The sequence below is a fragment of the Dermacentor variabilis genome, chromosome 9 (assembly GCF_050947875.1).
Source record: "Dermacentor variabilis isolate Ectoservices chromosome 9, ASM5094787v1, whole genome shotgun sequence".
NCBI lineage: Eukaryota > Metazoa > Arthropoda > Arachnida > Ixodida > Ixodidae > Dermacentor > Dermacentor variabilis.
The window spans coordinates 93,530,664-93,541,987 of NC_134576.1; the positions used below are offsets into that span (position 1 = coordinate 93,530,664).

Consider the following 11,324-nt stretch of genomic DNA (forward strand, 5'->3'; position numbering starts at 1 on the left):
TGCTTCCTATATACGGATGTGAGAACCACCGGGACGGGGATATCAACCGGCCTTTTGTGACCTTCGCGTAAAAGTCTTCCCGTTACGAGACAGCTGGCTATTCACCTTTTTATCTACTGTTTGTCTACAAGTCACCATTGCCCGTGGATGTGAAGCTCCATTTTGATGCAGACTCATTCATTGCCTATGCTCATAATGCTCTTGCCCGTGCTGACATCGCACGCCAGGTTGCTTGTGATTGCATACTGGCCTTTGCAGATTAATTAAAAAGCCGAAGTTTCACGCGAGAGTCGAGCCATCGAATGCGGTAGCAAGTTAGTAGACAGGTATACGAAGTACGGATAAAATATTTACCGACTGTGTGAACTTGTAAACATTCGTTTACTAGCTAAATTAAGAAGAATGGTTTCACGCGCGCACAGTTAAACATGACCATATCTCACTCGGTGAAACTACCTGTCAAAAGGCTGGAGCGAAGAAGCGCGGCAGCAGTAGCGAGCGAATTTAGCTTCGTGCTGCATCTCGCTTCAGCGCGAATTAAGCGTCGAAAGCGCAACGCATACGAAGGTACCAACACTCGGAGCACATTCGTTCGATGTTGCTTCATTGCAGTCGTCATCAGGCTGTCACGGGGATAATTTGCGTCGTCTTCATTAAACACTGCTGTCGAAATCACTAGTAAATACCTCGAAAGTATTTCAAGTGTCTGATTTCTGCGGTCAGCAGAAGCTATTCTCTTACGTTGATAGTAATCTTTTATGGTTTCTGCACAAAAATTTTCCTTATCGTTAGCACGGTGAAACGGTAATCCCTTGCCTTCCACGTTACTGCTGTATTGCCAAACCGAAAGGCTGACCATACGGTGTTTTTCCGCCCTGTGGTGTCGCAGGGCTTAATTAGCATTAAATATGACCGTGGTGCCTGGTGGTGGTCTCGTGCTGACGATGCCCTCTCGGTGAGCGCATATTTCCCCCCTCATCTTTTAAGAGATTCAATACATACAAGCATTTGTCTCGCAAACCAGATTTATTTCAAGGGAATTTTCCACGTCTCAATAATTTCTCTCGTCGTATTCGAGTGCTGATTGCCGTGTTATAGTTTGTTAACGAAGCTTCCCCTCAAGTCTAAATATTGTAAGGCAGTTTTCCTAGTCTCTAAAGCCATTCGAGTTCACGCTGCTCCTCTGGCGGCCATTTTTCCAAGAAATTATGCCTTCCAACCACTCGACTGTCGCGGACAACATCAGTCCCTTTCCACATAAGTATGAGGCTCGGAGCAGGAGCTATGGCGCTTGAAAGTAACCGCTGGCTTGACGAACCAACCGACTGAGCTACCTTTCCGGGCAACATTGAAGGATCACGAGTTCAAATCACAAGTTATGTTCCTTTTTTTCCCTCTTTTTTCTTTCTTTTTAATGTCTTTTCCTTCATTTTATCACTGTACGGAAACCCTCCTAAAAAAAATTATTTATCCTCAATTATGTGTGGCCACACATGTGCAGGTCATAAATACCAGGTTCTCTAGCCGAGTGCCATCCATGCGGTATAACCGAGCTCAGATTGGCCCACCTTGACTGATCAAATAGGGCACCACTGTAGGTTAAATGAGGCGTACAACTCCTGCGGGACCCGCCATGGTTGCTCGGTGGCTATGGTGTTAGACTGCTGAGCACGAGGTCGCGGGATCGGACCCCGGCCACGGCGGCCGCATTTCGATGGGGGCGAAATGCGAAAACACCCGTGTACTTAGAATTTGGTGCACGTTAAAGAACCCCAGGTGGTCGAAACTTTCGGAGTCCTCCACTGCCGCGTGCATAATCAGCAAGTGGTTTTGTCACGCAAAACCCCATAATCCAATTTTTAATTTAACTCCTGCGGGGACGGTAGAGTATCCGTCTCCAGTGCAAGAGGACCGTGATTGAAATCCCGGTGCCGCGCAATTCTCCACCGGAAAATACAAAAAAAAACGTGTGTTGAGAAAATTGCACAAACAGGCCTATAGTGCGGCCTGATCCCGGTGACCAGAACCGGTAACGCACTCTCTCACCAGAGCAGGATTGGCCACCCTGGTGCAGTACTTGGCCACAACCTCCTATATGAATACAACAATCAAACCCCGGCCCTCAGTCCCCAGCAGCCGCGAAGCAACTGACCACGGCGGCGGTCAGATCTGTGACGCTGCAGAGTGTTGCGTTTCGCCTGCGACACGTGGTTTTGCCGGCGCGACTGCGGCGGGGCGGCAGACATTTTGGCCCGATCGTCGTCGCCGCAACACTCATCGCCAGGTGTTTCCAGGCGCGACTGCGGCGATGCGACCGCCTAGGGATCATCCTCGCATTCCAGTCATTGTGCCCGAAACAGGCGATGCCAAAGCAGGGATCTCATTCCAGTTATTGGGCCCGAAACAGGCGATGCCAAAGCAGGGATCTCGTTCCAGTCATTGTGCCCGAAACAGGCGATGCCAAAGCAGGGATCTCATTCCAGTTATTGGGCCCGAAACAGGCGATGCCAAAGCAGGGATCTCGTTCCAGTCATTGTGCCCGAAACAGGCGATGCCAAAGCAGGGACCATCCTCTCATTACAGTCATTGTGTCCGACCGGCAGCGCCACGACAGGGTGCTACGAGATCGTGCTCGACATGGTGCTACGGCATCGCTACGACAGTGTGCGTCACCATTAGCCCATTGTACATTCACGTGCTCGTCTTTTGAGGGGTTCCTTCTTGCCCTCAACTGCGAGAGTATAAAAACAGCTGCCCCCGGACGCCAAAGGGAGGGCTCCGATTTCTTCTGTTGAGTGAAGTGCTCTCCCGTCTCTCTACTTCGGTCAAACCTGACCGCCAACTCTTTGCGATGTTAAAATAAACAAGTTGTTTCGTTGTTACCAGTCGACTCATGCTTTGCCGGGACCTTCGGATGCTTCCAGTTGTACCCCAGGCCGCCAGGCCAACGCTACCCTTGGGGCTTGCGACCCAGGTACAACCACGGGCGTCAGCGCCGAGTTCCCAACAGATCGTACCAGCAGTCAGATCCAAACAAGAGGGTGCTAAGAATACCTGGCTCCAGACAGGCCGCCATTGGGATCTGAAACTGGCAACGTTTAACGTTAGAACGCTATCTAGTGAGGCGAGTCTAGCAGTGTTATTGGAGGAATTAGAGGGTAGTAAATGGGATATAATAGGGCTCAGTGAGGTTAGGAGGACAAAAGAAGCATATACAGTGTTAAAAAGCGGGCATGCACTGTGTTACCGGGGCTTAGCGGAGAGACGAGAACTAGGAGTCGGATTCCTGATTAATAAGGAAATAGCTGGTAACATACAGGAATTCTATAGCATTAACGAGAGGGTGGCAGGTCTTGTTGTGAAACTTAATAAGAGGTACAAATTGAAGGTGGTACAAGTCTATGCCCCTACATGCAGTCATGATGACCAGGAAGTCGAAAGCTTTTATGAAGACGTGGAATCGGCGATGGATAAAGTCAAAACAAAATACACTATACTGATGGGCGACTTCAATGCCAGGGTAGGCAAGAAGCAGGCTGGAGACAAGTCAGTGGGGGAATATGGCATAGGCTCTAGGAATAGCAGAGGAGAATTATTAGTAGAGTTTGCAGAACAGAATAATATGCGGATAATGAACACCTTTTTCCGCAAGCGGGTTAGTCGAAAGTGGACGTGGAGGAGCCCGAATGGTGAGACTAGAAATGAAATTGACTTCATACTCTGCGCGAACCCTGGCATCATACAAGATGTAGACGTGCTCGGCAAGGTACGCTGCAGTGACCATAGGATGGTAAGAACTCGAATTAGCCTATACTTGAGTAGGGAACGGAAGAAACTGGTACACAAGAAGCCAATCAATGAGTTAGCGGTAAGAGGGAAACTAGAGGAAGTCCGGATCAAGCTACAGAACAGGTACTCGGCTTTAACTCAGGAAGAGGACCTTAGTGTTGCAGCAATGAACGACAATCTCATGGGCATCATTAAGGAGTGCGCAATAGAAGTCGGTGGTAACGCCGTTATACAGGAAACCAGTAAGCTATCGCAGGAGACGAAAGATCTGATCAAGAAACGCCAATATATGAAAGCCTCTAACCCTACAGCTAGAATAGAACTGGCAGAACTTTCTAAGTTAATCAACAAGCGTAAGACAGCGGACATAAGAAACTATAATATGGATAGAATTGAACAGGCTCTCAGGAACGGAGGAAGCCTAAAAACAGTGAAGAAGAAACTAGGAATAGGCAAAAATCAGATGTGTGCGTTAAGAGACAAAGCCGGCAATATCGTTACTAATATGGATGAGATAGTTCAAGTGGCTGAGGAGTTCTATAGAGATTTATACAGTACCAGTGGCACCCACGACGATAGTGGAAGAGAGAATAGCCTAGAGGAATTCGAAATCCCACAGGTAACGCCAGAAGAAGTAAAGAAAGTCTTAGGAGCTATGCAAAGGGGGAAGGCAGCTGGGGAGGATCAGGTAACAGCATATTTGTTGAAGGATGGTGGTCCTATTGTTCTAGAGAAACTGGCCACCCTGTATACGCAATGCCTCATAACCTCGAGCGTACCGGAATCTTGGAAGAACGCTAACATAATCCTAATCCATAAGAAAGGGGACGCCAAAGACTTGAAAAATTATAGACCGATCAGCTTACTGTCCGTTGCCTACAAAGTATTTACTAAGGTAATCGCAAATAGAATCAGGAACACCTCAGACTTCTGTCAACCAAAGGACCAGGCAGGATTCCGTAAAGGCTACTCAACAATAAACCATATTCACACTGTCAATCAAGTGATAGAGAAATGTGCAGAATATAACCAACCCTTATATATAGCTTTCATTGATTACGAGAAAGCGTTTGATTCAGTCGAAACCTCAGCAGTCATGGAGGCATTACGGAATCAGGGTGTAGATGAGCCATATTTAAAAATACTGGAATATATCTATAGCGGCTCCACAGCCACCGTAGTCCTCCGCAAAGAAAGCAACAAAATCCCTATAAAGAAAGGCGTCAGACAGGGAGATACGATATCTCCAATGCTATTCACAGCATGTTTACAGGAGGTATTCAGAGGCCTGGAGTGGGAAGAATTGGGGATAAAAGTTGATGGAGAATACCTTAGCAACTTGCGATTCGTTGATGATATTGCCTTGCTTAGTAACTCAGGCGACCAATTGCAATGCATGCTCACTGACCTGGAGAGGCAAAGCAGAAGGGTGGGTCTGAAAACTAATCTGCAGAAAACTAAAGTATTGTTTAACAGTCTCGGAAGAGAACAGCAGTTTACGATAGGTAGCGAAGCACTGGAAGTGGTAAGGGAATACATCTACTTAGGGCAGGTAGTGACCACGGATCCGGATCATGAGACTGAAATAGAAGAATAAGAATGGGCTGGGGTGCGTTTGGCAGGCATTCTCAATTCATGAACAGCAGGTTGCCACTATCCCTCAAAAGGAAAGTGTATAACAGCTGTGTGTTACCAGTACTCACATATGGGGCAGAAACCTGGAGGCTTACGAAAAGGGTTCTGCTGAAATTTAGGACGACGCAACGAGCTATGGAAAGAAGAATGATGGGTATAACGTTAAGGGATAAGAAAAGAGCAGATTGGGTGAGGCAACAAACGCGGGTAAACGACATCTTAGTTGAAATCAAGAAAAAGAAATGGGCATGGGCAGGACATGTAATGAGGAGGGAAGATAACCGATGGTCATTAAGGGTTACGGACTGGATTCCAAGGGAAGGGAAGCGTAGCAGGAGGCGGCAGAAAGTTAGGTGGGCGGATGAAATTAAGACGTTTGCAGGGACAACATGGCCACAATTAGTACATGACCGGGGTAGTTGGAGAAGTATGGGAGAGGCCTTTGTCCTGCAGTGGGCGTAACTAGGCTGATGATGATGATGATGACCGTGTAATGCTGAGAACGCGTAGCGCGTCTAGTAATCGACGACCACCTTCAGTGTACCAAACGATTACTAGGACTAGTAGTAGTGGTGTAAGAAGGAAATTACGCTTAAGTCTGCAACCCCTGGAAGTCCATACAGAGGTCGACACCGACACCATCGAAGGGGCAAGAAGGTTGTGAAAGCAGCCAAAACAGGTTAGAACGCCAGGTGCTCAGGAGGCTTGCAAAAGCAAAGAGCAAATTTAACGTGCCCAACAACGATTTGATTTAGCGGCACGCTTTAGTGGGTGAGTCAGGATTAACTTTCGCCACCAGGATCCCTACCGTGCCCCCAATGCTCCGGACACGGGCTTCTTACAGCGAAGCTGTCTATGGATAGGATCTAAAAAAAAGATGTGTCCGAGATGTTGACAAAAACAAATCACCACGTGGGCCGATCCCGGTGATAGTGCAGAAAGTGTCCAAGCTCCATTACACATACTCCTGTGGGCTAGGGGACTTATACCGTACCCTTGGACCCTTTGCAATCGTGGGACCCAAAGATGCCCCAGCCACAAAGATAAGAACAGATGTTTTTGAAACAAAAATTTCTTGTGCAGTTTTTTCAAGAAAAGACTGTTAAACCATTCTTGGGGCTCACCGCGCAAACAACAACGTAACAACAACGTAAACAGCAGCGTAACACAATAGTCACTGAACCATAGCGACGGGTCAGAAGACTTGGGGCGCTGGCGCTCCAAGCAGCAGCGAATCTGGTACATCGGTACTTTTGGTACGTGGAACACTGAGTGGGAGTAAAGCTCGAAGGAACGAAGTTTAGTAGAGTGTGAGTTTGGGCTAGTTGGGGTTGCATAGTATAAAAAGTTTAAAGAACGAACGAATGTGGAACGACAAGAAACACAGACAAGCGCTTATTTCTAGGTGAATTTAATGCGGAAATGCCGACTATTTTATGAAACGGTAGGAGTGAAACGATGATGATGAAACGGGACGAGTGCGGCATGCATCAATAAACCTTCTGTGTCATCATCACAAAAGGCACGAACTTTCTTGGAATGTGACGGCTGGTGCGATAGGCGTTCGCGCTGTTTTGATTTGTCGTTAATATTAGCAAGTTCCACGATTGATGATGCCTTTGGTTCCGCGCGTGGCGGTTTTCTCCCTTATCCTGTAATATGGCTTTCTGCCAATGCGCATAAAATCATCGGTTTTCCGCATTAAATTCAGTTGGAAATAAGTGCTTGTGTGTGTTTCTTTTCGTTCCGTCTTTGTTCGCGCTTTAAACTTGTTAGACTTAACATAGTGCAGGTCTCGAGCTCATCATGAAGTCGCGTGGTAAGCGACGCATATTTGCGAGAAGCTGAGGAGAAAGGACAAGTAGCTATTTGTGACTGTGAAGTGTATAGTCCCGTTCAACTGGAATTCCACCACGGTTGGCAAAGCGGTGGCATAAAGCTCGAGAGCGTGAACGCGTCGAACTATCATGAACATATGCTAGAAGGATGGCAATACACACGTCTAGCCATTACTCGGAAGCCATGACACAACATTACAGGAGACAAGGACGCTTCATAGCTCGCGTGCGGAGAAGCATCCACTATAAAATGTTGCAGCATGGCGAGCGGGAATGAGCGTCCGCATTTGAGTGCGTGTACCAGAGATGGCCTCCGAGATTACGCAAGTAATCTTGGAAGCTGTGCACCGGAGCGACACGCTTCGCGGATACCTTAAGTATGGAGCCAGAAAACACAGCGGTAAACACGGCCTCACGCTTCTCAGCGTGGATAGCCGCAGGTTGTTCGCGAGAACGCGCAATGGTCAGCGTTCGGCGGACGTAGAGATAAGTACGAAGTGTGCTGAGGGCGGGACAACTGAACGTTAATTTTCCGTGAATTATTGATTTGATTAAGCTTTTGTGTGCTTGCGGCTCGCCTGTGTGACAATATATTTTGTGAAGTCTCGTTTGAGGTGAGTCAGCACAGCACTGAGACCAACATAGATCGCCTGCCTGGCGCGGACAATCTGTCTCGTTCGGCACATTGTAAACGGAGCGTAGTGTGGCGCGACTGCCTCGCTAATTCGGATATCGGCAGAAGCAGCGCATGCGTGACGCGCGGCTGCGATTTACAGCAGCCGCCACAGAGAGACCTCCACTCATGCAGCGCTTTTTTTTTTCATATATGATATCGATGGACGCGCTCGCCGCATGCCTTATCGATGGCATCGTCGATGGCATCGCACTCTCGTGGCGCTCATCGCTAAAGAGCCTGTGTTTCGTTCTCACGCTTACGCCAAACCCTCCTTCTCCGCTTTCCTTCCCGTTCCACCTTGGCTATCGCCGTCTTTCGTCCCCCGCTGCGATCCGCGTTGGCTCTTACATCCTTCGCCTTGCTCGTTCCCTCGGTTACACCGAGGACGCCGACGCTTGCCGCAGGAACGGGCGCCTAAGAGTTGCGTTTTATGAGCTATTACGTTACAGTTGTTGGTAAGAACAATATCCCGCTAGTTCTGCTGCTGGGCATTATATATTAGCGAAGGCTGAGAGCCAATGACAAAGAACAGTTGCGATCAAAAAGCTTTGTCAATACTTCACCACTTGCGGAAGGAGTGGGCTTCCGAGCTGAGTCAGGGTAGCGATGATGCAGGCAAACTTATTTCATAAAACGTCAAGAGATCCAAAGGTCCATGAGGCCTCGGGTTTCGTTTACGAGTTTCGGCGATTTCGCGTCTTCAAAAAAACATCGAAATTCGTCACTCTTGTTTGTGTAAGCAGCTTCAAGGAGAGATATGTATTATTTAAATAATGTTCGGTTGCGAGAAGGTAAGTATAAAGTTACAAAGAAAACGTTCATCGAAAACGGCCATATAAATCGCGATCGTGCGTTAGTAGAGAAGTGCACATAGCAACGTACGCTGGCACTTGCTCACCTGCGCATGTGATTCAGCTTCGTTTCCATGCGGTGTAGGAAGTCGTCGACCTTGGAAACGAGCCTTCGCTCTAGGGACATCAGCTCCTTCATGTGTGCCACCGACGAGAAGACGTTGGCTGCGCTGACAGCATCGGGGTTGAGCAGGGAAGCGAGCCAGAGCGTCGAAAAAGTCGTGAGCAGTAGCCGGCAGCGCATCGCCGTTGCCGAAGGACGGTTCAACTACGAAGCAGCGACAGCGAAGAAATGCCTAGGTGAAAAACAGGCATCGTTCTGTCACAAAACGGCCGTATTTTTAGTCGCTCGATAACCAAGTGCCTAGCGAAGAAGTTACTTTTATTGTCCGTTGTTATTGCAATGCGTTCTCTTAAGATTCTCAAAAGAAGAAAGCCCATTGTTTGAACAACTGCGACGAGTAAATATGCAGAAGAGAATCTCTATACAAGTGCATAAAGTGACCATCTCAGAAGTTGACTCTTGCCCTATTTATTCGTATCCCATGCGCAATAGGTGAATCAGTTTCAGCGAAGCTCGTTTTCTTTCTGAGGAGAAACGCTGCTCTTATCGATGATGAAATGAAGGCAATGGAATGATGGCGTGACGTCGACGATGTGTTTGTCTTGGGGCTCGCGTGCGCGATTATGTATACTACAACTGCCGCCTCGAGCTGCCAGGGCTTGCAATATCTCCAGTATCGACCCATTCTGCAAGACAACATGCTAGCAGACGTCAAGTGAAGGAAGAGAGAAAGAAAGCCTCGTATAAAAGTAGATTCCTGTAGAACCCACTTTATAACGACTGTTGACGATCAATGCCATTAGCCTTCAAGCAATCTAGGAACTCACCGTAGTGTTGAAGACGAGATACATTTCAGGCACCTTTATTTAGAGTCTTCTGTGGTCATTTGTAGGTTGACATTGCCTCGGGTATATGCGACATACACTTTTTCCGGTTTGGCTCACTTTGCTATGACACTCGTTCAGCGAGTGCGGTCATGATCACGACAGTAAGAACGACGATGGAATGACGAAGAAATGACGTCGATTGGTGGATGGAACGACGAAGGCGGTATGAAGACGACGGTTTGAGTGTAGTGGAGTGATTACAACTGTGTGAGGATGACGGAAGGACGAAACTGGAATGATGACGATTGAGCCGCACCACTGGACCGTAATGATGGCGTAACAACGAATTAATGGTATGTCTGTATAACGTGGAGGCAATGATGACGATGGCATGACAACAATGGCATGATTGCGATTGAATGGTGACAATATGTTTACGATGAAATAGAAAGAACGGCGTTGGTGGAGCAGAGAATGCGGTGTGGTGGCATGGCCAAGACAATAGGGTGACGATGCTATGACGGCAACACCATGATGACGATGGCGTGACGACGATGACACAACGTGAATCGGTTGATGGAGTTGGAATGACGACGATGGAATAACCACGACGGTACGACAATTGCATGGCGACGATAGCATGTCAACTGCGGCATGATCACGAATTATTGGCGAAAGCCATGACTGCGGTGTGATGAGGACAGGAAGCTTGCATTGGTATTTCGGTGGAACTTCAAGGCCTCTATCCATGGTCTAATGAGAAGAGCATGGCGCTGCTGTGCTGAAGGAACCAGGTTCGAGTCCAACCATTGGTGATGTTTTTAGGGTGAAGCGGTCTATGGTTAGGGTTCCGTGCGTTTTTCGTGTCTGTCAACTAACCTGTGTGAGGAAAAACTATCGCCATCTTCAACGCCACGTGCCACTTCTCGCGCGTTCGTCTTCGTCTTCCACAGCTGGCTTCGTTGTCGCTCATCATGCCAGCGTTGCCATACTGTCCCTGCCTCTGCGAAGGCGCTGACTGCACTGGCGCACTGCCAGTCGGTGCGGTGATCTTGGCCTCAAATTCTCGTTCAAAGTTCCTCTTCCTCAGTGAAATGGCTCATCCCGCTCTGTGGGATCGTCCATCAATTGGGCGATGGGAAAACACTGATTGCAATTTTTTAGGAAAATAAAGTGATATGATTTACGCGTTTTGTAAGTATGAATCAAAATGTCTACTGTGTACTGATTAAATATCTAAGTATTACAGCAAAAACAAATTCTTTGCCTCCATAAATCGTTCGCGCAGTCATTTTTTTCAACAGCTGGTTCCGATATCGCTCGTAATTCTAGTTTTCCCACACTGCGCCTCACTTTGCCAAGGTGCTGAAAGCATAGGCCCACTGTCAGCGGCTGCGTTGATTTCGGCCTCCAGTTCTTTACATAATATATCGCAAAATGAGAAAAGGGATGTATGTGACAGATCTGTAAAGCAAATGAACGCGGATGTATAAAAATAAATGTATGGCCTATCTTTCGTCATTCGATGGGGGCGAAATGCGAAAACACCCGTGTGCTTAGATTTAGGTGCACGTTAAAGAACCCCAGGTGGTCAAAATTTCCGGAGTCCTCCACTACGGCGTGCCTCATAATCAGAAAGTGGTT

At 47.7% G+C, this 11,324-nt stretch overlaps 1 protein-coding gene across 2 annotated transcripts in view; it reads right to left on the reverse strand.

The window, feature by feature from the left end:
• The window catches only part of LOC142557145 (prolyl 4-hydroxylase subunit alpha-2-like), a 117,216-nt gene extending 107,912 nt beyond the window's left edge, over positions 1 to 9,304 (reverse strand). Inside the window, exon 1 of one of the 2 annotated variants that reach the window (XM_075668796.1) lies at positions 8,837 to 9,158. In XM_075668796.1, the coding sequence (XP_075524911.1) occupies positions 8,837 to 9,033 (197 nt within the window). In that variant the 5' untranslated portion in view covers positions 9,034 to 9,158. Of the gene's footprint in view, positions 1 to 8,836 lie in introns of both variants that reach the window. The other variant, XM_075668795.1, reaches the window with a different exon arrangement.
• Positions 9,305 to 11,324: the final 2,020 nt, after the last annotated feature.